The 27114-nt window shown below is 47.8% G+C and overlaps 1 protein-coding gene across 2 annotated transcripts; it reads left to right on the top strand.

The window, feature by feature from the left end:
• The first annotated feature begins 210 nt into the window (after positions 1-210).
• Psgef (Protostome-specific GEF) lies at positions 211-27114 on the top strand. 2 transcript variants are annotated; one of them, XM_076798571.1, is made up of 16 exons: positions 211-353; positions 10522-10763; positions 11648-12285; positions 12815-13602; positions 15010-15247; positions 16244-16298; positions 17965-18249; positions 18764-19072; positions 21574-21989; positions 22082-22294; positions 22707-23069; positions 23579-23690; positions 23767-24188; positions 24395-24613; positions 24790-25132; positions 26858-27114. In XM_076798571.1, the coding sequence occupies exons 2-16, from the start codon at positions 10524-10526 to the stop codon at positions 27110-27112; spliced, it is 4896 nt and encodes a 1631-aa protein (XP_076654686.1). In that variant the 5' UTR covers positions 211-353; positions 10522-10523; the 3' UTR covers positions 27113-27114. The 2 variants fall into 2 exon arrangements, with proteins under 2 accessions (XP_076654686.1, XP_076654685.1); XM_076798570.1 differs by having other exon boundaries at positions 24790-25213.

The following is a 27114-nucleotide window of genomic DNA, read 5'->3' as shown; positions in this document are numbered from 1 at the left end:
CGTTCCGTGGGCTCACCTAGGGACCCTTTTTCCTACGTAAGGCCCGCGAGACTCACCCCACCACGTCGGTAGGGAACCGGCGACCATTCAAGTGCCACGTTCCCGACACCTTTCTGTGCGGTGCGCACCTTTGCGTGTTCAGTTCGCAATCGGTTGTCCCACGAATCGGACCTCGTTGCTGTTCGCTCTGCTAGCTGCTGTTTGCTAACTGTCCGGTTCTCGTGTCCGGGTGCGCGAATTATGTGCCATCACGTTGATCGAACCTGTGATCGGGATAGTGACTGATACGCACGGTCCTCTCGACCCTTCTTCCTTTGGATGTACTTGCAACGAATCCTGATCAAGGACACGCAGTGAGTAGATACCTATATAGTGTAGTCTCTCGTTCGGTTGACCGGGTACCGGTTCCACGCCGCGGAGATATTCGGAGAAACGGTCCTCGCCTCGCAACGGGCCGAACTTGAAGCGCGCCTAATCTCTACCGACAAACCGGTTAGGTCTAGAGTCGATGCATTCGATGTAATGGGGATCCGCGTGGAATCGTAATAACGAACTCCGTTGTGTGTATTAACTAGCTTAAATTGAGTATCGAAAGAGAATGTTCCTTGTCTTCGCGGTGTAACGTTGCCGAAGAGAGAATCGAGTAGTTGGATGTTGCTCCGGGGACGAGCTGAAGAGTCTCTTTACTTTGAACTGTTGCAAAAGGGAAGATGAAGTTCCGCTGATCTCAGTAAAATTTGTTGTTTGATATCTGGTATTTTATTAGTCCTTGACGCTCGAATGGCGACTCTGAGGGGGCACTAAAGATTGCTATACCATTGACAAAAATATTGTTTACGATGTAAACATTATTAAATTTGTTTGCATGAGGTATTATACCAGTTAGAAATGCAAAATAATCATGGAGAATGGACATATTCTAGGTCGGAGGAAATGTCTTGGTTTCGGAGTCGAAACAGCTTCGAGTGCAAAAGGTTGAAATGGATGAGAGGTTGCATGCGAATTGCACCGAATGATAATTGCAAAAGTTTAATCGAAACACGAATACTTCAGGCACATTGCTCGCGTGTCCAATGTGTAGAATGATTTATAAGCAAGACAACGCGGAATCGAGCGCATTCCATTGCATTACACGAAGATCCACTGTAAATTTACTGGCACGGAAAAATTGTTTAAAAAGACCGTATATATGCATCTTGTGTGGCAGTAAATGTGCAGTCTTTTCAAACAATTTCATGGTTACATTATAGATACATTATACCGTACATTTACTGTCACAGGAGAGACATATAATATGCAGTCCTTTTAACCCTTTGCACTCTCCTCTTTTAGGTACCAATAGAAATGACTAAATTATTATAATACTGTAATTCGAAACAATTCCTACATTACTCAATGTCTTTCCGTTTAATAAATCGCTAAACGTTCAATTGTGGCATAAATAAATACACTCGATTTCGTCTAGACAAAATGAAAAATTAGCTTCGAGTACTTGCAGTATGACAGAACGTATGGCGGCGAAAATGAACGCTCACACGTTATCGCCGTGCTCGAAGTTCTCATTCCCAAGTTCGACAGAGGGCGAATTTACCGCGGTCATTTCGCCAACGCGTATTTCGTGTTCGGGAGCAATCGATCCTCGCTGTTCGAGCAGCTAATGCATAACTTGAAATCAATCGAAGGGCGTTCCGGTGTAGCCGCACCGATATCAGCCAGTTCTTGAATTGTTAACGACGCGAGTCGATGCTCATCCCTCCCCGTGGCTGGTCGGATCATTTCACGTCTCAATCCTTTCCGAGGTCTCTCTTCGTTTGCTTTTCCTCGATCGATCAACGCTTCTCGCCGCGGAAAACCGGGCGAAACGCCTCCGTGTCGTGCTCACGAATCAATTCTGAAATTGAGACATTAGGATCAGACGATTCTGCAACGTAAGTGGCTGTTTTAAAGCTTGAAGGGTTAAGGGAGCGAACTTAACAACTTTCGTTAGAATCGTTTCGGTCTTCTGATTTTTTAAATCTCCTCTGATACATTTGACGCGATGCAATATTAATAAAACCTCGCGTCACCGGGGCCCCAAAAATCATAAACACGGTCCTGGTGTCCCAAGTAGGCGTGGCTTAGCCGCCCGCGACACCGCCGGAGCGGAGAGTGTGCCCCGCGGGGCAATCTCCGGCAATTATGCGAAAGTGATGGGCAATTTCGACGTTTGGTTGAACAATAGCCGTCTGTTTTTCTCTGTCGAACGTTGGAAGGTAGTCTAATTGTAAGGGTTAGGATAAGGGGAGGAAAAAGGAAGGTGGCACATCTGCCGATGGAGGGGGAAGGACGGAGGATCGAGAACGAAGGTCGAAAGGGAAACGGATAAGGAGCGCGGAGGGAAAAAATCTGAAAGGGACTGGTAACGAAGGAGCCAGTCTGCTAGAGGCTGGTCTCGTCGTGGGTCCTATACAAACTTTCCTGTCAAAGTTGGAAGGACTACGGTGGGTCCACCTCGGTGGAACCTTTTTTTCGAGGATCCCTCCATTTAAATGGCCGGGCGTTTGTTCGTCCAGGACTCGTTTCACTCCATTGTTCCTGTCTTATTTTTCAGGCGCGTCCTGAATGTCCGCAAGCACCCTTGCCTTAACTTGCCCCCGAGGAAAGGGTAGAAGCTAGCCCCGAAAACGTGCAACGCGACTTCCTTTATAATTCGCAAAATTTCCAGTTTCATTTCAATCGGTCTACTATGCGAATGGCCGTTTACGCGCTGCATCGCAGTCTTTTTATCCGTTTAACCCCTGCCTTGTCGAGTCAGTGCTGAAGATTTTGAACGGTATAATTTTGAGTCGGAGCATAATTTTTCTTTTGTCACTGGGTCATGTGGACAGATAATAAGTAGGCTGTGGAGTTTATGCATTTAAATAAAAATGGAGTGGTTAAAGTAGATGTAGACAAGAATTGAACGACGTCGCTACATTATTGTCAGCTTATTAAAATTATACAAAGAGGAACTGTAACTTCACCTAACTTTTGTTTCCTAGAATTAACTTGGACAATTTTTATTTTCCATAAAGTAGACTAATCGCAAGACACAGAGATTAAAGATTAGATTGTAGCATTAAATTAACCCCTTTTAACTTGTCAGAGTGCAATTAAAGATTAATCGATTTTCCAATGATATTGTTAACTCGCACACAATTTTGTGGAAACGATCTTAAATGTAGCAAGTCAATGAACATAATGAGGGGGTTGAGGGTTGTATGATGACCCTTGATACGAAGCAACACCATCAGTGTTCTGTCCTGCAACTTCAAAGAATGTAATTCATGTACAATCTTCTAGAAACACTATAAACGTAGCAGTTCTACGAGCACAATAAGAATGTTAAAGGGTGTACGAAGACGTTTGACCAACCGTACAAAGAAAGACTGTCGGTGCCACTGATTTGCAACTTGAATTGCGTCCAGTTAGGAATTCAGATACAATTTCATATAAATACTATAAACGCAGCGATTGAATGAGCACAACAGAGGGTCGAGGGTCGCGTACATAGACTTTCGATCATACAATGCGGCCGCCAGCCCTTTCGATTTGCAACTTAAATTTCGGTTTCGTCCAGCTAGTACGTACTCGGTGTTCGCAACACTGGTGGAAGTTTTCAACGGCCTGGGAATAAGGAGCAGGAGGAGGAACGACAAAACGGCCGGGGACAGGTGTGCTCCAAATAGGCGCGGGCTTCGAAGTCTGTCTCTCGGTGTTTCCTCTCGGGTCCGAGTTTCCTGTCCCTGCTCTCCGGATCCCGGATCTCCCCGGGTTCGATTCCTCGACGTGTATCCCGTACCGTTGCCGCCGAAAACCGAGCTGCGAGCCACCAGACCCGATGAATGCGCGTTTGATTGTCCTCGGCTTTTGGGGCTCTCTTGTGAAATCCCTCCGTTTTTCTCCCTCCTCGACTCGTATGTCTGCTCGTCTCACCTTGCTCGTTTCTCGCCCCTAGGCTCGTCGTACTCGACGAGACACGCGGTGCCATTCCAAAAGAGTAGAGAGAGAGAGAGAGAGAGAGAGAGAGAGAAACGGCAAAGGTGTGTGCGCGCCCGGGGTCAATCCAATATAAATCAGAACCGAGTCTCCGAGCCTAAGTTGGAGAGAGGAGCCCGAAAGGAGCCGAAGAAGGACGGCGAAACGGACCTGAAGGGGAGGAGGGTTTTTCGCCACGATGAATAGACTATTTTTAGGGACCACTCGCGGTCTGTACACAGCCCCGTACAACTTCTCGTCCGTGTAGACTACAAGCTTGCAGGATTTAACTGCGCGCGTGTGTGTGTGTGTGTGTGTTCGCGCTGCCTCGAGACGACGTTTTCAAAAGGGATTAGGTACGAAGTGCTCACCTGCCCTCCCCCTAGACCACTTCCTCCCAGCCTCCTTGGGGCCCACGAATCTCTCGGTTCTCCAGGAAACTTGCCAAGGCTCCTTTCCTTCTCCTAGACCTCTTTTCTATTCTCTATTCTCTTTCCTATCCGTGCACCGGAGGTGCGAGATCCACGGATACGCATCTAGTCTGTAATCTGACGTGTGATCTACAGCCCCGATCGTTCCCTATGCGCAGAGACCGTATTTATTATTAGACTGCGGATTTTATGCGCTTCTAAGAAAAATGTTTCAAACAAATTTCTATTTCGCTTCGGTATGTTGCGATTCAGGTAGAAAATTTTTATCTCGCGTGAAGCTCCCGCTGTCTAATTATCTGTCTCCGAAGAAAGCATTCCTGGCACGTTCCCATCCACGAATTTTTAAAAAACAAACGTACCGCGACTGCGAGTGTGTCGGGGTAAAATTGTTCGTAATTCTTCGGTAGAATTCTTCGTTTTGCAAGAAATCGAACGATCGGGTGGAAAAATGCAGGGAGTGGTTAATAAGCGCAGCTGTGCCGGGTTTCGATGTCGTAATTATTGGCCCACGATAAATCCCGAGTCAGTGGCCGGCACCGCGTTTAGAAAGGGGGACGGCGGCGCGGTGGTCCACCTGTGAACCTTATCGTTCCATCTAACGATCTCCGGTCTATGTATCCAACCGACAAATGGCCACCGTCGAAGCTAGAGAGAAAGAGAGAGAGAGAGAGAGAGAGAGAGAGAGAGAGAGAAAGGGAGAAAGAGAACGAGGGAAAAGGACGACAAGCTTGGAACCTGCGTGCGTTACAAGCTGAGCGGGAGGAAGCAAGTGCAAACGAAGGGTTGGCCTGTGTGTCCGCGCGAGAAACGTTAAACTGCACCGTCGATTCACGCTCGGACCCTTTTAACGGCCTTCAAACGCAATCCGCGCGCGTTCAACTTCGCTGCAGCCTTTCAATTAGCCGTGCCCCGGTAATCGTTCACCGTGACGTCTAGGAGACATCCCTGCGAACGGACGTCCGTCCGCGATGCACATTTACCTAGCAAATTCTTCAGTTCGCAGAGTCGCTTCGCCGATCAGGCACCGCTAAAAGCTAGCATAATTTTCCTGAAATTGCACCAAATGACCCGATTTTCTGTTTGTGATATTCGAGGAACTAGTTTATTGGTCAAAGAATTTGTTAAAAATTGCTATTGATCTGATAGACTGCGGATTTTTATGCGAAATAAAAATTGTGTGCGTCGACTGCAGGAAATGGGAACCGTACTCATTTCATCTCTCGTTCATTTTAATAATATATATATATTTTCACTATTTTACGTTTGACCTACTTATTTCTATCACGAATGCATCAAATCCGCAGCCTAGATCTTTTCTCGAAGAAAAACCACGCAGTTTTGATGGAAACAAAATTGACAAGCTCGTAAAACCTTGGGAGAGAATCGCAGAAAATGCAGCTGATTTATTTTCGACCTGGGCAAGAATTGTTAGAGTCGTCCAACGATTGCTATGCTAAATACGAATGTTCCTGTCCCCGCGCAGGGTCGGAACCGTTCGGCTTACTGATTCTGACCCTTCGGGAGGTGTTTTCTTTCGGCGCGTCGAGCGGCAAGTGCAAAACGACGATATTAAATTGTCCCGAGTCCTCGTTTCCCATTCGAACGCGACCGTATCCGTTTTATAGCGTGTAGAATATCGGCGCGGGGGTCGAGGGACACGATCCCGTGTCCCAGAACCGAAAAGGGGGCTGAGATCCGGGTTCCCCCGATCGGGTTCAATCCATTTTCGGCCTCCCTTCGCCTTGTCAGACCCCGCGAAGGACGAGTCAGGATCGAGCCCCGTAGTCCTTCGACCGAAGAAAGGAATAAAACAGGGCGACGGTTGAAGATTTTAACATGCTTGCGAAAGCAGCGCACCCGACCTTGCAAGACCCTCCGATTTTTTTTTTTAATGTATTCCGTGAAAGCTGTTTTTAACGACCGAGTCCCGGGGGGGATGAGAATCGGGCGATGAGAAGTCCGAGCAACCCTTTTCGAGGACGAGTCGCATCCCCCATTAGCGTCTATTATCGAGGAAAACATGAGAATTTTTTTTTCCGTCCCTCTGGTCGACGGAGTTTGTCTAATTGCGCAAATTAAGGGTCCAACTATCGTTAAACTTGATAGCCGCGCCATATATCAACACATTTAGACCTACCGTAACATCTACAGCACGATTCATGAAATAAAATGTAAATTGCAATGTTTCAAATTTTGAATATACATGAGCCTACTGTACCATATACGGGGCGACTGGTTCCCAGCGAACCTTACATAAATTAATTTCTTTTACGCGCCCTTAATTATAATGAAAATTACAATGTATTCTGACCGAGTTGGTTTCGGGTCTCAATGGGTTAAGGCACGCACGTATCAAACTTGAAAATGAAAAAATGATAAAAAATAATTGTTGGGAATGCCAGACATGTAAGGAAAGTTAAAATAAATATGAATATTACCACTTCCATTGCAAAACCAATAAACTGCGGATTTTACGTATTTATGGCAAAAACAGGTTGGCTCAACATAAAATGATAGGGTTAATTGGTATTACTGTTGGACGCACGCTGTGTTTTCTCATTACGTTTAGCCAGACAATTTGTGTAGCTAGATAAACGTGCAAGGGTTCGAACCGCTCACCATAGAAAAGGAGAAGAAAAGAGAGTAATGGCTAGATCGTGCTCAAAGGGAGAATCGAGCCGGCAATAGAATTTATCGCCAGCATCATCGGTCGCGCGATTAATTTGCGTGAAACGCGCAACAGAAGCATCGCGAAAACCGCCGGGCACAATGCGATTATTCACGGCCCGAGGAGAAGAAAGAAGGAACCATTAACGGTCTCGATTTGCCTCCTCGAGGGTAACCCTGAAGAAAACAAGAAACACCATGGATCTTAGCACGAGCTTCGACCGTGGACCAGCCCCATTCCACGCTTGACGGGAGATCCACGGACGAGACCGATCTCTAATTCGGCTCTGTGCGATCGAGAGCGATCTTTGGAGCGAAAGAGAGCAGGTGAGGGCATCGACTATGCACCTCGGTGCTACCCTTCTTCTCTCTCTTCCTGCTTAAACGGAAAGGAGAATGATCATTGCTTGCAATTTGTTAGGGCCATTAAAGGGAGTAATAAATTCGTGATCGGTTCCTATGAATCGCAATTTTTATTTTGCATAAAGATCCGCTAATCAGTTTCGTTGGGCACATCGAGGCATTGGGACCATCGGCGCGCGCAATCTTCAATTCTTGCGTCGATACCTTGTCGCGCGTAGAGATTTTAGGCTGGAAAAATGATTTCCAGTTACTTCAATAGTGGAGTAAAATGACCCTAAAGTGTCAAACTGATTGGTCCAACCAATTAGTTGCAATAAATTCTTAAAGCTCCTAAAGATTCACAGTCTGACGCTTCGTATATGGGTCATGAAGGTTTTGAATAAAACTTCAATAAATCATACATAATTGAAGACGGCAAACTATGCACATAAAATTGACTGTAAAGCTCCTTTGAAGCTTGTGGATTAATTCTTATCACTTGTCATTTCCAACAAAGCTGTTGTCGATCTGTAGATGATGCTTCTACAGCATTCCGGAAACTCGGGCCTCGAGCGCGTTGGGGGCGTTGAAAATCATCAGAAAAATGCAACACAAGCGCAATGAGCTATTTTTATAGTATCATACACACCTTCTACTTGATACTAATCTAAGTCTCTAGTACGAAACTCGAGGGAATAGATCAGCACATTTTTTTCAATGAACTTGTATCCTATGCAGCACGGTAGGCTTAAATGGATCAATCGAGCTGTTTAGTCGATTAGGTAGCGTTTCCTCGGGTTTGTACAATGTAAAAGACAGCTTGCAAGAATCCGCCGTGCATTGAACCGGTTTAAACGTCGTATCGCCATAATCTGAGGATGATTCGCAGGCGAGTGTGCTGGCCGAAAGTTTTGCGGAATGATTTTTCTCACGGTGCCGGTGGCGCCGAAAGTAGTTTCGCGGCTCGAAGGACGCTCGAAGGGAAGTGAATGGTCTCTCTCTCTCTCTCTCTCTCTCTCTCTCTCTCTCTCTCTTTCTCTTTGGAGGGTAGGGTCGTGGAAAGAATAGAATACGTTAAAAGAGGAGGACGGGTGAAATAAGCTTAGATAGCGATCGTCTCGTTTGTGACGGTGCTTCGACACCGAGCTCTCTGTCTTTCTCTCTCGAGCCTCGAGGTCTCGTGCTTTGCGAGACCAGATGGAAAGCACGGTGCAACGCGGGGCCGGCTTCCACCATATGGGCAGGTGCCCATACTGTTTTAAAAGAGCCACCGCGTGTATGCACGGACATGCGACGCGAAAATGCCTCGTGTGCGTGCTCGGAAACGCGTCGGTGCGCCGACGACTCGCATAGTTTTCGAGTCCTGTGTACGTTGCGCACACAACCACGGAAAAGTGGTGTCGAAACGTTGCCTACGTGGAACGCGCGTGAAAAAGTGCGTGTTTCGAGACGAGAACGCGTGCGCGGCATGGTAACAGCTTGTATGCAAATGAATGCATTTTTATACCTACTTCTCAATGCAACTCGTTCAGCCCCCCTAAGGAACCGTTAAAAGTGAAAACCTGCTACTACTACTGCTGCTGTTTGCTACTGCTGCGATGCTTTTGTCGCTGATGGGACCGAGAGCTTTCTCTACCTGTTTCCCGCGAAAATGTCCGACCCTTTGAAGACAAGTTGAACGCTGTACTTCGGCTAACGCGGGTCCAGAATGACGAAGATGCGCTGATGTTGCTTTCATGTTAAAGAATTTTGACAAATCACACTTTAACAAAGTGTTGCGTACAGGTTTTACTAATTAATATTTGTGCTGTAACCTCTCTCGTTGCAGTCGTGCTTCTTTAGGATTTTTGAGCTATTTAAAAAGCTGAAAGAGCAATCGTAATCACAGTGATAGAATTTGTGACTCGGCAGTTTTAGTCTCGTTTTAAGATTTTTAATAAAACCTTAAATGCCGTCTTATATGTCACACACAGATGACACAATTTTGTGTCCAGTTTTCGTAATTCGTTCGCGTTGCATATATCTGAACAAATCGAGAAGAACGTTGTGCGCCGTTTTTTCCCGCTTTCGCTCGAACCAGTAGAGAAAAAGTCAGTTACTCGGAGCCGAGGCAACGATAACACGACAAATTCGGCGTGTCTAATCGAATCAACGATTACACGGGTCAGCGATCATCAGCCCCTTGTCACCGACAGTTCTCGTTCATGCTTCCTCTCTGCTGGCCAGAACTTCTGACCGGAGGAATTACGTGATCGGCCGTGGCCGCAGGAATCGCGGGCCCGTTTAGCCCGTCGATGTCAAGTGTTAAGTCGTGAAACCGACTCAGGTGTGTGTACGGTGTTTCACCTGTTTCGCTGTTTCCCGTATGCCGCGACAGGTGCCCCAACCCAATAGCTATGTTTCGTCACCGACTTCTTTTCTGTTATTCTACTCTCGTTCGCTTCCTCTTTTTTGTCATTCCCGGGGACCGGCACGCAATTTAGAAGCGGACACGACGGTGTTTCGTTGGCCGGGCCCCGCAGGACCCATGAAAGTAGCCGGGGACCCATGGGAAATTGTCGGGACCCTAACTCTTATCGCAAGACGATCTACGTGGGCCAAAAAAAGGATAAGGGCAGGCACCCTTTAAAATGGAATAACTTCCCTTAAACGAGTCCGAGCGACTTGAATTCGGTTCAGGTGTTGGAAGGACTTTTAACTGATGTGTGCGACAATTTTGGAGAAAAAGGATAGTTGCACTTTTTACAAACTTTTTGTCTAGACTACCACGGATAGGTGTTTGTTTATTTCACTGCCTACCTTCGCTGTTAAAATGTTTTATTAAACGAAATAATTTTGTTTCATCGCTACGAAATATTAAAACGATCTAACAAAGGAGAAAGTTACCCAGTCTTTTTAGTATTGTCAGTGTACAATTAATTTGTGCATGTCTTCTAGCGAATTGTAGGATCGCGAACGTCGCATGATTATCGTGCTAAGTTAGGCCGTCGGAGGAGATCGATCGGAGTCTGTCCGGTATGAGGAGAACGTGCGCAAGTAAGTCTCGCTGCCGTGCTTACGGTCCCGGTTTTCTTTCTGCCGACAGAGATGCTGAAGTGGACGGTTTCGAGATCGTTGTCAGCGAACAGCTCGACGCCTCACGGTCCACCTAGCCTGAACAAGGCGCCCCGCAGACCTTTTCGGGACTTGTCGAACACGCCTCCCGCAGCTGGAACCAAAACCCGGAATATTCCCGGTCAGACCGTCGAGAACGTCTCGGCGAGGACCACGCCGGCTCGTCGAAGGAGATGCAGGAGCCACGGCAGCGATCTGAGAACCTATTTCCAGGTATTTAACAGCTTTCCATCTACCTGGACCGAAAACCCACCGAAATACCACCGATCACGACCCTAGGTCCCTTCAATCCTCGAGAGGCCGATGATGTTGACCATTTCGTGGCTAGCGTGACTAGATTTATTAAAATTCTCGTGGCATCAATGCTATTTTTCCATACAGTAGAACTTCCATTTTCCGAGCCTGAATTCTTTATTGTCTGAATGCTCTCCGCAAAGAAAGAATTCGATTTAATTCTCCGACAGCGGTGCCCGAGTCTATTTTGACCCATAATATCAATAATTATACAATTATTCTGAATATTCGAATATCTCTTGCAATAACAACAGCAGAGTGACTAATGGATCTAAAATTAGTACCTCCGAAGGTATAATTCAATAATTGCTAAATAAATCTGTACGTTGGTCTTAAGCACCATCAATTGTACAGTAGTAAAAATGGTGCACCTTCCAAGAGTTATAGATTTATGGTACAATTCAATAAGGATTCAGTTCAGCACTACGCAATACCGCACTAACTAATTATTGTATTATTCGAACAATCGCGTTTCACTGATTAGCCCGGACAATGGAGGTTCTACTGTAATTTTCAATTTCTCTGAGAGCAACATCTTCTTGAGGAACTCCCAGGAGAAGTTGGGATTCTTAAGTTGGGTACTAGTGGGAATTAGGATTCGTGAGGGCTGGTACATCTGGGTCAAACTGCGAAGCATCAACGAGTACAAGTTCGAGGATGAAATAAAGTTCAAGGCTGAAGTAGAGTTCGCGGAAAAGCGTGATAACCGGTGACGAAGTCGCTGTCAAATTGTCGCGAGGGAATCGTCGACGTTGCAGAGTCCGTCGCTTAGAGAGACTTTTGACATGAATATCTTGTTGCAGGCAACGAAGCCTACTTTGCGTCCCAACAAGCGTCAGTCGATGTCACGACAGCCGGAGAAGTCATCGGTCACGGAGAGCTTTTATCAGAGCACGCCTCGGGTCGACGCTGACATCGGTCCGCTGACACTGTTCCCCGGGGGAACCGTTGGCAAATGCTCGACAGCGTTCACACTGCCGACGGACCCTGCGCTCTTCATGAAGACCAGGCCGAAGAACTTCCAGAGCGACAACGAGCTGCCGCAAAACATCGTGAACGAGGCCCGAGCGAACTTGCAGTCGCACGTCTCCGATTTCTTCCAGCAAATATCGATGGCCACCAGTCCCGAAGACGTGATGGAGGCCGAGTCGGTACCTCTTGCGAAGAACAAGCTGTTGTGCTCGCCGAGCGAAGAGCCGAAGACCAAATTTCCAGGATGCGCGAAGATGACTTATCTGCCGAAGCTGGCTAGGATCACGAAGATCCACGCGAGGTGCAAGACACCTTATCACAACAAGAACGGCCAGGCTGCGGCGAGCCCTTTCAAAGCCAAGAGTCACGGCCAAACGCCGCTGGCCGGGAAACTCTTGAACTTGGCTATTGACCAGGATCTGCCTAAATTCGAAAATATGGACAACACCGTGACGGAAGTCCTCAACAGGTAAGGTCGTTTACAGGCGCCATGTTGGTGTGATTATGAAAGTGGTCCAAGTCGAAACTTTAAACGAGTTGATCTTGTTGCTGGCTGTGCATTACATGACACGACATAGTTCCACCTTGATAATCATTAGACCGCTGATTTTTATGCGAAATAGAAATTGTTTGAAACAGAATTTCTTTGGTCCTTTAATAATTTCAATAAGCCGGGACTAAGAGATCGAAGCTGTTAAATTCTACTAATATATCTCCTGTTTTAAATTACACCTGTTCATTTTTAAATTCATAAAATTCGCAGTCGAATAATCACCGACACATCGATCCAAAAATGTACGGTAGTCGGAAAAGAACAGGTTTTCAGTTCACGGAATCAATTCGTTACTCTAATTGTAATGATATCTGCGCGACGAGTTCGTTACTCTGATTGATATTTATATCTGTGCAATGACCGTCCACATTGCAACTGTGAACGCAATTTGGACAGTTGCTACGGAAAGGTTTTGTCGCTAACACGATCAATATGACCGTATTAGGGAGCAGGAGCTGAACTTCTCCGGCAAGACGGTGGCGGAGATCCTGCTAGGCGATGCAGAGGAAAGGAAGAAGGTCCTGGAAGGCGATCGCGACGAGGAGACCCTGGTGAAGTCGGAGCACACGTACGAGACGATCGAGGAACAAGAAGAGATCGTCGAGGACGAGACGGCGTGCCACAACGATAGCTCGGTGTCCTCGGCGAGTCAACTGTTAGAGGATCCTTCTCCGATGTCGTGGGCGTTCTCCTCGCCCCCTGACGAGCTGGACGGGGAGTTTACCTTGAAGAGACAACGCGGTATTCGGAGGAAGCGTCATCGGAAAGACAACGAAAAGATGTACGAGGGAAAACGGGCCAGAAGACGATTGTCCAGTGGTAGTCCGTCAACTAGCGTGAAACCTGAACTTCCGCAGAGTGGTCTGATGGAAGCTGTGAACCCTAACGTGAAGAAGCTAGCTCTGGAAACGGACCTGGACTCGACTCTAAACGAGAAATGCGAGTTCGCCGCGAAACCGTTGTTCAACGATCTAGATGGTCTTCGGAAGGACGAAGATCTCGGGAGGAAAGCTGGTTCTTGGGATCTGGACAGTCCGAAGTCCACTGTTACAGATGACTTTCAGAGCTCCAAATCGTTCCCTAACTCTGTGTCCAACACGCCCGAGGCCCCGTTGGTCGCTACTGTCAGAAGATGCTTGAAATTCAGCCCGGAGAGCGAGCTGCCCAGACCTAACTGCCATGGATCCATCGAGATCGAGTATTCTGTTGTTTGCGATCAAATACATGTCAGAGGTGAGAATATTTTGCTTTCCTCGTATAGGTACCCCTGAGTCAAGGATGACGAGGTGGCCAGAAGGGTGCAGAATGTTGTAGTTTAACCGAAGAAAATGAGATTCATTTTATATGCGTTCACATTCAAAATTATAACGCACGTCATGATACTCAGAAAACTTTTGACAATATTTATTTCTCTAATTTATAATGGGGTAGCAAAACCTTCAAGTAATTCAGTATTCTTCGGTATTCAAGGACTGGTGTCCTTGAAAGCTTTAGTCTTCCCTACCAGTTCTTCGAAATAAACGTTCAGGAATAGTTTGCATTTGGATAATGAAGATGTGGTCTACTTTAGTCCAAAACTATTGTCCTCCCCACTACTCTTTCGCAACAACTGATCGTCAGAATTGTTTCTATTTGAATAAATCTACCCTGGTCCAAAATTTCGGTTCTCCACAACAGTTCTTCGAAACCGGAGGTTCGTCCGGATCGTTTCCACTTAGATGATGAGGATGTAGTCTACCAAAATTTGTGTTCTACGTAACAGTTCTTCGAGACGTTTCTCGGAACGGTTTGGCCAAGAACATTTACATAACAGTTCGGTGTTATTTTCGGTATCTGTCCGAAGCTCCGAAGACACAGGGTCCTCGATCGAAAATTCGCACGGGTCTCCGCGGCGCCGAGACGTCCCTGAAAAGCTCGCGTGAAAGGGCATGCGCCGCGCCGGTCCGGTGTCACGAGAAGGGGGTGTGTTTCAGTTGGCACCCCACGATTCACGACTGTGCCAGTAACCCACAGACCCTCCTGGCAATTGGCTCCCGGTTAGTAGGCCTACCAACATTGATTCTTCGCGGTACACGTACTTGCGTAAACAATTCCCTGTCCCCCAAGAAAGACACCAGTCCTAGCCTCCTTCCAAAAATCACGTTCGGACAAATCCTTCTTAGCACCCGGGAGAGGTTTCTCAATTTTCTCCCCGTGTCCTCATCGATCTCGACACGGCGTCGTATCCCGAAAGCGGCGAGAAAAATTTCTTCGTGTTCTTCGAGTTTTCGGTTGTTCCTCGTCCTCGTGGAGGCTTTGTCTTCCCGGGGCTGGCTAGTGGAGGCAGCGTCGCATTGTTCGGACACGGTCGAGTGCGAGTAGTGCGTGCAGAGGAACGGTCGGACGCGCGTCAGCCTCTCCGAGCTCCTCCTCGAGGAGCCGAAGGGCATCTCCGACCTAGTGATGATATTCGTGCGGAAGAACCGTTCCTCGTCTCCGCGATCTCTGCGGTCCCGGTTTGTCATTGGTAGCTCGATCGCTGGCGCCCAATAGCCAGGCATTCGCAATTAGTCAGCATCCGCTGCAACAACGGTTCTTGACAGAGTTCCTACCGCGTGATCTTTTCCTCGCAAGATCTGACCGCGTTCTTTCTCGGCCCAGTGATCCGGTGCAAGGACCTGAGGAGGGCGTACGAGGGCCCGGTCCACGCTTACGTCAAGGCGAGCCTGAAGAATCCGAACGGCGAGGGGGTGGTGAAGAGGACCGCGGTGCACAGGGCCACGCCGAATCCCGTGTTCCACGAGACCTTGATACTGCCCTGTCCGGCGAACAACAATCACTGCGCCAGCAAGCCTACGTCCCTGGACATCGCGGTGTGGCACAGGGATCGTCGCGCAAGGTGAGCATGCTCGAAAAACGCGAAATACTACCGCGGAAGTGGTGGTGGGGTTCTGTTCGCTCGTGTGCGGACGAGGACGAATTTCCGCGAGGTCTCTTCGCCTTTTCACACCTCCGGGCAGGTACGTCGCTCCACCTAATCGTTCCAGGCACGGATAAAGTTCCCTTTTAGCCCCTAATCGCCGAGATATCAATCTCACGCGAGCCTCGGAACGGAGAGCTAAACCGAAACCGAATTCGGTTGAAATATCGTTGGCGAGGGAGATGATGAGGAGAGAGATGAAGGGAAATGTGTGCTTCTTGCGACGTCGACGGAGGGGGCTGTCCGAGATATCGGGGTCAAGAACTGCGACTCGTCGAGCTATACTCACGCTCTTGACATTAATGAAGCGATCTAACGTTTCTATTGAAAAGAGGGAGAGAGAGAGATAAGCAGTAGCGTCGAAGCAACGCCGGGACAAAGAAGTCTTCGGCAAACAAAGAATCACGGAAGTCCGGAGACGTTGAAGGCGAGTTTCGATACTTGGCCGGTCGATAGGCGGTCGTGTCTCGAAGGACGGGATAATTTCCCGTCGATTCTGACGGTCCATCCGAAACGAATTTCTGGGGTATACGCGGATTCCTTGCGGTAGGAGGGGAATCGATTCCCTGGAAGCATGCGCATCGCGTTCGCCACGTGCAGAGTTCGTCACATCCGCGCGTCTCTGCAACGCCGCTTACTCTCTATCTCTCACTCACTATCAGTTACTCTCTCCTTCTCTCTCTCTCTCTCTTTCTCTTTCTCGCTCCCTCTGTTCGCCTATGTAAATAGTCGAAAAGTTCGGCGTGTGCGTGCAACACAAACACGGTACATTACGCTACCGACAGCGTGGCGGTGTATGCACGTATCGGTGCACGGCGCACACCGAGGAATGCTTGCGGCTGCATCGGCCGATACATGCATACACCCGCTTCGATACAGAATCCTCATGCACCGCTCTCGTTCTTCATGTTTCAGACGTAGCGAACTGCTGGGCTGCATGACTCTGCCTCTACCCCTGTCGCAGGACAAGGTAAATTCACGAAGTTTATTTGTAGATCGTGATAGATTGATCGGTTTTCGATATTGTCCGCCTGTGTCCGGTAGATTATCGATGGAACTGTGTCGGGAAAAGTGGTGAGAAGTTTATCCGCAACGGTTCTGGGAACTTGATACGGAACTGTGGAGTGTACTGTTTAGGGAAGTTCGCCTAATTGTGAACGTCGGGGGTTTGCCTTTGTCAGATTTACAAAGTTAAACGTGTTTTGCAGGGTTTGGAGTTGGAACATTTAATTAAACGCGCGAGACAAGACGTTAGGTTGTATGTATTTTGCAGATTTTTATTCACGTTCGATTAACCCTCCGACGGCAGAGCCTATGGCCATTTTGACCCACAGTATTAAAATCTTCATGCAATTTCTCGATTTTGGCTAAATTGAATTAATGAAATGTTACATTGACTGCGGATTTCTATACAAAAAAATTGTTTGCATCAATTGCAAGAACCAAATAAACATTCGTTTCTTGTTCTAAAAATTTTAATAGGTCGGTGATGATTAGACTACGGATTTGTGCGAAAATAAAAATTGTCCGAGTCAACTGTGCGAAACCGAAGTAAAGTGAAAATGCATTTCCTCGTTTAATAATTTTAACAAGTCAAAAATCATACAATAACATTATTTTTCTAATATCTTTCGAGCTTTGTATTTGGCCAATTCATTTTTGTCATATATGGGTGATACAATTTTTCGTGTATCTTTAAAAATTAATTTTATTACAGTTGCTCGAATCGAGCATTATTGGGATTTGTACGATCTGAAAGAGTTCAAGAAGTAATCTCTGTGATAAGCTTTAATTCTGCAATTTTAATCGCAACGATTAAATTACTTTGATTTTGTGGGATGATTGTTCGGCGGTCGACGTGTTAGAGGAAGAATGACATTTCATTTTTGCTCCCGTGTTGTGCAATTCAAACGGATAATTTGGACTTTACATAAAGATCCGCTACCTATCACAATAGCAATAAAATCGACGGACGGAACGCGGAACTGACTAGAGCTAAAGAGTTGGACAAGGAAGTTTGACGGGCGATCGCGCGTCAGCTGTTTGTCGTTGCTCGTAGGTCTTCCTGGCCGAAGGTCAGGGTTAAGCTGGTTACGGGTTCAGCCGAGCGGAACGTTGTCCGAGGAAGATCCACTCGCATTTTGACCTCGTTAAAAGTGACAGGTGTCGCGGTCCTACCTTTTCTTTTCCGGTGCAATAAATAATCTCTGTTCGATCTTGGTCCTGGACCGAGGGAGTGTCGTCCACGATGATTATGGTGGCGATTTACTGCGCGGTCTTCTTCGTGATCGGGGTTCTCTTGAAGATCTTCATGTTCTGTTAAACACGCAACTATCTCGGCCATGGCAACGACTCACCGCGATTGCTTCCCGTTAATTGCGCGGGCAATTAAACAGTAGAACACGCGAGGCTTAATCAGTTCTTGGTCAGGATCAAGGACAAGAGATCGTAAGAGTTCCATAGGACACACAAAACATAAACACGAACACGGGACACTCGTTTCTCTCGGTCGATCAACGTTGCGGCTTCGTTCCCCGGAGAACCGTATGCGTTGCTTCGAGGTAGCAGGAGAATTCTGCATCTTTTCTCGAACCTGAAGCAGTTGACGAAGACGGTGTTGTTGTATGGTATTTCAGGAAGCGACATGGCATCCGCTCGAAGCAGGAACCGGTCGAAACACGAGCAGTCTTTACGCGGGCATGCCTCAAGACTGCGGAGTCTCGCCGCCCTTGTCCAAGGACGGGGAACAACCAGATAATAACAATTCGGGAGGAGAGAACCTGACCTATCTGAGGCATCTCGAATTGGAGCCGATCGATCCTTTGACCGGTCTTCCGCTGCACCCGGGATTCACGGCTAGAGGCGGCAGGACACCTTGCACCGTCACGAGGAGACTGATCCGACAGACCACAGCCAGTCAGGTTAGTTCCCTTCTGGAATCTTTCCCTCAGCATTGCTCCACAAAGTGTGCTCAAGAATTTCTAGAACTTTGTTCCCAACTGTTTCATTCTTATTATTTAGGCAGCGGATTTTACCATTTTCAGAGTGTAGTATTTCAGCTGTAGTTCAGATCTAGCGATTCTTTTAGTCCGTGAAAAGAAGTTGTTTTACTTTAACGTTGCTGTTCGCGATCGGACATTTCATACTTGAATAGAGAACGTTTTTATTTCCTACAAAGATCCTGTACTTAAATGTCGCACTCCCTCGATAATTGCCGTTTAGCGGGATTACCCGTTGCGGGTCTCGCAGCAGGTACTTCACGGGCCCAATAGGCCCAATCTGAATCGTAAGTGTCAGCCTCCCTTGGACTCCCTGTCGACGTCTCCGTATGTGGCGCCTTTTTTTTTTTGAAGAAGAAGAAGTGTTCCCAGTCTCGAAATTGTTACTCCCCGCCGTCAGGTCGACACTTTTGACGTTCCGCTCGTTCTGTCGCAGGTACCATGGGGATTCTCGTTGTCCTGGGGGAGGCCACCCCGTGTGGAGCGCGTCGACCCCGGCAGCCCTGCGGAGAGGTCCGGCCTGAGGCCAGGTGACCATGTTGTCTTCGTCGACACGACGAACGTGGTGACGCGGCCACGGGAAGAGATCCTCGGTCTGATCCAGGCGGCGACCAACCAGCTGATCCTCGAGGTCTACCGGAAGGGCGGACACATGCCCTCGTCGGTGCACCGGCCCAGCTCGGTGAACGTCAGCCTGCAGCAGCCGGTCTCCGGTGGACAGCATGCAGTCGCGTTCACCGCCGAGGTCGGTACCGGCGTCCTGGTCTGATGATCGTCGATCTATCGTCACCTGGCGTCGTCGTTTCGAATCCATCCTCATCGTTAGACTGCGGATCTGACTCGTTCCCGACCGAAAATTTCCAGAAACATCGGGTCCTCACAGAAATTCGTTTGGTTATCTCTAATATCTTCTTTCCATTCGAGCTGTTCGCGTTTTCCACCATCGACACAAATACAGTGAATTCTCGATATATGTCAACAACGCGGGTCTTCCCGAGGCCTCTCGAGATTCGCGACCCCGCACGGGGTATTCCCCGCGGTAGTGGGGAAATTCCACGATATTTATCATCGAGGTCTTGGCGACATATATAGAGAAATCACTGTATTATGGTTTGGAGCAGAGGCTCTTAACCTTTTCAGTGGTCGGCACCCCCTTGAAAAATTTGTTTCTATCTCTTTATTTAAGAAATTACATCTGTTGCAAGATAATTTATTTATTGAGAATTAAATTGAAAAGCAAAAATTTTGTGATGCCATCGGCAATGCCAATTGTTAAGGAGTTAGTCTTCGAGAACCAGAAAATTCTGAGAAAATTGGAAATCTTTGCAAATTTACTGTGATTTCTGGAAACGTGTTGTTCAAGGCTTACAGTTGGCCTGTGTTTCACTGAGTTAATAATTTTTGTCTTAATATCTTGTATAAAGATCCGCAGTTTAATTATTATTCTGAATTGCGAACAGGATTAAGACGAGGAATGAGCTGCAGTGGCTCACGAAAGTATTGAATAAAATTTTGCGTTGATTCACAACTATAGTCGAACACAGATCAGCTATATTGTTTCCTCGATCGTTTTGGTTTTTGTCACTCGTAGAAATCGCTTACGTCAAAAGTAAGAGACCACAGTCTATCTTTCCCATTGTTGCTCCGAAGAACAATGAATAAGTAATCAATCCTAAATTTCACGCAATTCAAACTATAATTTATTATCTTAACATGCTATCTCTTTCGTGAACCACTGCAACGGACAGGTGTCTCGGTTGTTCATAGCTTTGCTTGCCTCGAGTTTCCTTTTGTTTTCATTTGTATGTATTAGGTGTAGATATAAATTAATTCGTTAGCCTTTCTTCCACCTGTTCGTGAATTTGCAGACGATCGAAGTACATTCTACCTTAGAAATAATTATCTTAAGTAATTATCTTTGACGAACAAAAGATTTCGTTTCACAACAAAGTTGCTGCAGATTTTCGACGAATTAATTTGCAAGCGCGTTCGTTCCCAAAAATCGTTCTTGTTAGATCGGTAGCATCGATTGCCCGTCGATCATCGCGGAGGAACAACGGTGTAGAAAATCCGAGGAATCCTCGGTTCGAAATGATCGACGCCCACGACGATAAGCTTCTGCCGTGGATCCTGGAAAACCGATTCCCGTCACGAGCGACACCGCTGCATGCGCATACTTTCGAAGCTTGTTTTACGTTTGGTTGCTCAAAGGCATGCCGCGTGCGCCCGCCTCTACTTTGTTTGTATGTACATTCCTTGTCGCGACTGTGCTGCTGTTGTAATGTAGTATTTACAAGATCAGTTGTAACGAGTAACAAGGTCCACGCGATTGAGTTATGTTTTGTAATGACCGACGGTTGTCTTTTTTCTTTTTTGTTGTTCAACAAGTTCTGTTTCAAACCATTCGTTGCGTTTCGTTCATTTCTTTTCTACCCCACCCCTGACCGACCCCTATCCAATCCCTAGTCCACCCCTCGGAAAAAGTTTCGTTTGAATTGTATCTTACCCTCAGATTACCAGTTATTGTTATAAATAATTTCAATTACCGGTCGTTATTAACCTCTCGACGATTATCTCGATATTTTATACGGACTCTGTATTTTTTTCTTTCTTAAAAACTGCTTCAAATTTCAAATTGAAGAAAGAGACAAGGTACTCTTGAGAAATGTGTGACGCTGGGCTTTTGTCTAGTCTTTCTCGTCAAGGGGTTAATAAATAACGTCAACATGAAAAGCGATCAAGTGGCGGTCCACTTGTGAATCAAGCAAGTACAACTTTCGTCGTACAATTTTCCCTCGTTGGCGTCAAAACCACCAAGTACAGTGACTTCTCTATATATGTCGCCAAGGCCTGCATGATAAACGTCGCGGAATTATCCCCCCTACCGCAGGGTATACCCCGTGAGGGACCGCGAAGCTCGAGAGGCCTCAGATGTCGAGGAGTGTAAACATAACACGGCTCGGGTACGCCTCCTGGACGATATATGTCGCTGCCAAGACCCGTGTTGTTGACATAAATCGAGAATTCACTGTCTTATCTCGCAATCTCTTACCAGTTTTCACTATCGAGCCTTTCGGGAGTGAGCCTTATCAGTTCCATCACAGATCAGAAAACACACTGACACTGTTCGGCCGCGAGACACTAACGAGGGAGAACAGTAAACGAAGAATAAGATGAAGGCGTTCCTCGCATGTCGTTCTCCATCGTTTTCCCGAAAATTTTCGAGTGGACCGGGCGTTCGTTCAGGTTTTCCCGAACCTGGCGCCGGACGCGCCGCCGGAAGAGGAGCTGGCTGTTCGAGAGACAAGGTACTGGGGGATCCTGAAGAGTGGTCACACGCGTTTCATGGCTCCGTTGGTGGAGAGGCGCGACGTCCTCTGCGCCGCAGACTACATGATACTCTTCCAAAACCTCGACGAGCTGCTCAAGATCTCCGACGAGATACGGGACGAAGGTGGCGGGGTCGACAGCTACCTCTGCAGGGTTCCCAGGATCACCGCGGCCTACAGAAGATACCTAAGTGGCCTTCAACGGGCCTGTTGTCTTCTGGTCGCCCTCCGAAGGAACACCGCGTTCGCGAAACTGGTTTGCGAGCCCGCTGTTCCGCAGAAAAGGCGTCCTGATCTCACTGGCGTGCTGCTTCAGCCCCTCGAGCACTATAGGTACGCGTAGGGCCAGGGATCGCAAGGGTCCCCGAAATTTTGTCAATCGGGAATGGTGACGAGTGAACAGCTTTCTCTCGGTCCGTTTCCAGAGAGATGACGAGACTGTTGGGTCTGGCGTCACCGAGGAATTGCCAGCAAGCCCGAGACCTAGCTCAAGGTTACAGGGAAGCTACGGCGAACGCTGGCGTGATGGAGCCACCTCGAGACACCGGCAGACCGTTGCTCAGCTTGCAGGAAGTCGAATCCCGACTCGTTTTCGCGAGGTGCAAGCCGTTCACCCTGGCCATGCCTGGAAGACAATGGTCCGTCCGATAACTCTATCCTGCTGGACGAAATTAGAAGTTCAGGGTTAAGCACAGTTCAATCTTCTTGGTTGCTAGTTCTAACTGCCACAACCAAAGAACAAGCGAACTTCTATCAGGTCGGCAACTAAGTTCGCGACCTTCAGTTTTGTCATGCTGTGTGAAAAAGATCTCTACTATTCCCTACTTGATCATTCAGGCGTTCGCATACATACTTTGCGGTAAAAAAGGAATTGAAAGATTATTGAATCAGACGGGGAATATTTCAATCGGAAATTGTTAGTTGTACAACTTCAATAAATAAATCTGTTCAACCGCGAAGCTCGCGAATTTGGTTGCCAATCTGATAATTTCGTCCAGAAGTGTTTCCGCGGTCAGAAGAGAACAGTGTCCGAATTGTTCGAATTCGCAGGCTCTTCGGTGGTGCCTTAGCGAAAGTGGAGGGTCGCGCTCGTCTCCAGCCATCCTGGGCCCTGTTGTTGACGGACTTGCTGGTGTTCGCACGCGTGTCCAGGGACCGCGTCCTCTTCGTAACGGAGGAGCCGTTGCGTCTGTCGAACGTCGCCGAGGCTTGCTTCACGGTTCGCAAGAGGCCGACGGAGTTCCGACTTCAAGTCGCTATCAATCCAAACGGAAACTCGGAAAACGGACACGTTGAAGTGAGCAACACCGGCGGCTGCAGTCCTCACAGTCGACCGCGAAGACGAGTCCTCGTGTTGCGAGCTCCCACACCGGAACTAAAGGCTGTCTGGCACAACCTGCTGCAACGGCAAATGTAAGAACCCTGTTCGCAAAAGAGACCGGGTCATTGCATGCGATGCGGATCGCTTGGTTTGCGCTGTGTCTCGGATTTTGCTTTTGGATCCTCGGGAAACAAAAGTATTTTAAATATTCCAGCCTTAAAAAATTACATTTGCATATTAAATGATAAATTATTTAGAAAGAGCAGTCTTTTGCGACGATGATTAAAAAAGAAAATGTTTCTAACCTTGATAATAACCGTGACATAAATTATTTTATGAAGGTAGTTTTCGTATAAATCAGCCAAAATGGCGTATAATGGTCTATATCTTTTGAACCATTTCGAAGATAACAACATGATGACTTAAACCCCCTCTATATTCGCCTGGACTACATCATATTTCAATTTCAGCAAAATCTGAAACATAGTGCAAGAAAACTGATCCACTCTTCGTGGAATGACCAGGTCCGACAGGGCTCGGCGAGAGATATGTACCCAGGCAGTTCCGTCTCGTTTCTCTTCACTAATCCGTTGTATTTTAGAATCTATGTGAATACAGGATACGGGGGGACGCCGAGTCAGGATAGTCCGGAAGAGAGTCCGATCACCGGTAGCAATTTCGCGACGATTAGAGAGTCGACGGAGAGCTCGCAGGTGAGTCGAGGCAGAGAGAAGGAGGAGGGAGCATGATGCGGAAACAGGGGGTGTTGATCGCGTCGCGTGTCGGCAGACCATTACCATCAGGGAAACGTCGAAACCCGACGAGGAGAAGGAGTCCCGCTCGGCGGAGAGCATCGAGACCATCATCAAGAACTCGAGGGAGGACAATCATCTGGCGCAGTGGGTGCGAAACTCCCATCAGATCCCGCCGCCGGATCACGAAGAGGCTCCCATAGAAGAGTGGACGGCCGAAGAGCTGGCGGCGAGGGCGCCCAAAGAAAACACAGCAGAGTCTGATGGGGGTAGGAATACACCAGCGGAGGAAATTGTCACGGAGGTTGGGAACTCGGACGTGGAGCAGCAGAGCACAGCTTCGAGCGCGAGCCTAAGCACCGTCAAGTCGAACAGCGTGTCGAACAAGAAGAACGGCAGCCTGGTGTCCTCCAAGGAGAACTCGACGAGCTCCATCAACATCTGCAGGAGGTGCCACAGGTAACGATCGCGTGGAAACCTTGTCATCTTTGGAATCTCTGAACCTTCCACAGATTGGTATCGTTTTCACTGTTGAGGCTTTCCTGGTGGAGACAGTGTCCGTTTGGTATGATGTCCCCAACGTTTAGCGAGCGTTGCTACTGGTGGGAAAGCCCCAACAGTGAAAAGCGAGTTGAACATCAACTGGATCGAGTCGTATGTCGTAGATCGGGTTGCCCGACGCCGCCCCTGACGAGGGACCCGTTTTCTCCGTTACCGCCAAAGATCTCCGTGGTCCCACCCACGCCTGACCTCTGCAAGCACAGACTCAGGAACGGGCTGTACGACAGCCCCGGTAGAAATAGTCCCAGCTACACACCAGCCGATGGCAACACCGAGGATGGCAGCGAGGACGACCTGGACTGCGATGGCGAGCCGCCCTACAGGTGAGAGTCCACGATCATCGATGATTCGCCTTGGAATTGTGTAGAGACTCATAATTCGATCATAAATCTAAAAGCTTGTGAACGATCGATGCAAAGGCGAATGAGACGCTCTCGTTCTTGTCCCACCTATTTGAAGTGTGATACATAAATCCAGGCGAATGAAATGAATTGTCCAGAGCCCTGAGAAGGTTCGGGACGATGAGCAGCCTGGACCAGGACGACGAGCTCGAGGAGCAAGGGGACGAGGAGAACAGAGACACCGAGTCCCCGCCAACCGGTCTGAGAGCATGGACCGCGAGGGCGAGCAGCTACGTGGTCAGTAAAATGGTTTTGCTCGAGCAGCTGAGCGAGGGTGTCGGTGGGTACCTTCTTCAGCCACCGGTGCCCCCGGAGAGAACCGAATATTCATTGGACCCGAACGACGAGGAGGGAACCACCTCCGGAGCAACATCCGGCGACGATATCTGGGGCACACCGACCTCAGGTGGTCCCGACGACGAGAGCTTCTCCGCGAGTTCGGTAATCATACAGACTATTTCAAGATCGTACGATACGCCGGCGTTCGAAGGTACTGGCGCGAGCTCGAGCAAACGCCGATCGGTACGTGCCTCGACGATTCGACGACGCGAGCGATCGAGCCAAATTCTAAGCAACTCGCTCAGCTTTGCGCACCGACAGATATCGACTGGCTGTCCCAGCGAAAGGGGCCCGCGTTATCGCAGTCCTTCGAAGAGACACTTTACAGTGATTTCTCTATGTATGTCGCCAATACCTGGATCATAAATGTCGCGGAATTATCCCCACTATCGCGGGGTATACCCGCGAGAGAGGCCTCGGACGCCGAGGAGTGTAAACATAACACGGCTCGGGTATGTCTCCTGGACGATACACGACGCTGGCAAGACCCGTGTTGCTGACATATATCGAGAATTCATTGGAGCTGGTCCTCTTCAGCTGAGACAGCCTGTACCACTGTATGCCCGATAGAACTTTTACTATTGAAGCGCGGACCTTTTTCTTTCACGACTACGTTTCGCTTCTCAATCGGTACGAATCTCGCGAAGTAGCTTGCGATTCGCAAAGGTAAGGCACTTTTTAGTTTCACAAAGTTTGCTTCTTCTTTTTCTGCTCTTTCTCTCTCTCTCTCTCTCTCTCTCTCTCTCTCTCTCTCTCTCTCTCTCTCTCTCTCTCTCTTTCTGTTTACTTTCGTCTTTTTGTTTTCTTTATCATGGTCGTCGAGTTTTCGAATTATCGGAAGCGATCACGATGCAAATGGCAAAAAACGACGAGGTCCTAGCCGGAATTTAGGATTGAAAAAACTTGAATAACAGTTTAAGGCTTGGATTACAAATTGTTTCAAAGACGTGACAGTTTAAAGCTCGGGATCTCGTCGTTTTTAGTGAAGATGCGACGGGTTGTGACCCGGGCTTGTAATATCGATTCTGGCTCTCGAAACCTTTAGATGACAGTCTCAACGTTTAACCTTTAGCCCTTAACGCGTGACTTCTGACCCTTCGCTTTGAAACCGACTGGGGTAACCAAGCAATTAACAAAGCTTTTCAGAGCTGAGTAAAAATTGAAGTTAAACATTCTTCTTTTGTTGATAGTCTAACAGTCGTACCCAACTCAAAACTGTTTAACCCTGAGACTTGGGTTCATTTTGACCCAGACGAATGTTCCGTCTGTATTCGAATTTTCCAGCGGTTAATTCTAGTCGTTAGATATTCACATCATGTTTAACTTGTTGACCGTCGCGAGAATGCTTAATTACTCGATAAATAAGTTTGCGCCTGCCACTATAATTTAGTTGATTTCAGAACGAATAAACCGATATATTATTATTCCGGATTACTAATTAACAAGCAGGTCAACGTTGATCTAAGGGAATTGTGTTGAAAAATATATAAGAAAAATTAAGGCAGAAGGATTTGAAAGGATTTGCAAAGGTTATAGCCATAGAAATCAGATCTTGCAAATGAAATAGTCTCAAGGACGGGACATAATCGGTCGAGGGTTAAACAGTAATCTTCAAGCCCCGGTCGCGTCCCGTTCGCCAGCTAGCACGAAACCGCGGACTCGAATGCGCGCGACCGATGGTCCACAAGAAAAAAAGAAAAAAAGAAAGAAAAGATTAAATTTCAAAAAACGAAAAGTTAGTTGGTAAGCTTCGCACGCATCTGCACGACAATGCTTGCCCTTTCTTTCCGAAGAATCACTAGCCCGAGCTGTGCCTGACTTCCCTAGCCGCCGCCGAACGGCACAGGCAACGCGACCGGTTCCGGCGAGGAGAACTACGGTTTGAACCTGTCCGTGGACGACGACGCCGACCAGGAGTCTGAGAACGAGGATTGCGGCCTGCCGGAGCTGAACATGGACCAGTTGTTGGGCAGCGGGAGCCTCGGTTCGCTCAGGTGTTTTCTGGGTAGGCGACGGTTGGAGCCGTTACCGGAGGAGGAGGACTCGCCTGGTAGCGGGAAGGACCAGGTGGGATGGTGGTGACA

Source organism: Halictus rubicundus, chromosome 12 (genome assembly GCF_050948215.1).
Source record: "Halictus rubicundus isolate RS-2024b chromosome 12, iyHalRubi1_principal, whole genome shotgun sequence".
Taxonomy (NCBI): Eukaryota; Metazoa; Arthropoda; class Insecta; order Hymenoptera; family Halictidae; genus Halictus; species Halictus rubicundus.
The sequence above is the reverse complement of the archived record's forward strand: the minus strand, read 5'-3'. Positions and strand labels throughout refer to the sequence as shown.

Coding starts and splice junctions, on each gene's coding strand:
- Psgef (XM_076798570.1), top strand. CDS start 10,524: ATGCTGAAGTGGACGGTTTCGAGATCGTTGTCAGCGAACAGCTCGACG. Junction 22,295..22,706: donor GCCATGCCTGGAAGACAATG/GTCCGTCCGATA, acceptor TCGAATTCGCAG/GCTCTTCGGTGGTGCCTTAG. Junction 25,214..26,857: donor GCTCGAGCAAACGCCGATCG/GTACGTGCCTCG, acceptor TGACTTCCCTAG/CCGCCGCCGAACGGCACAGG.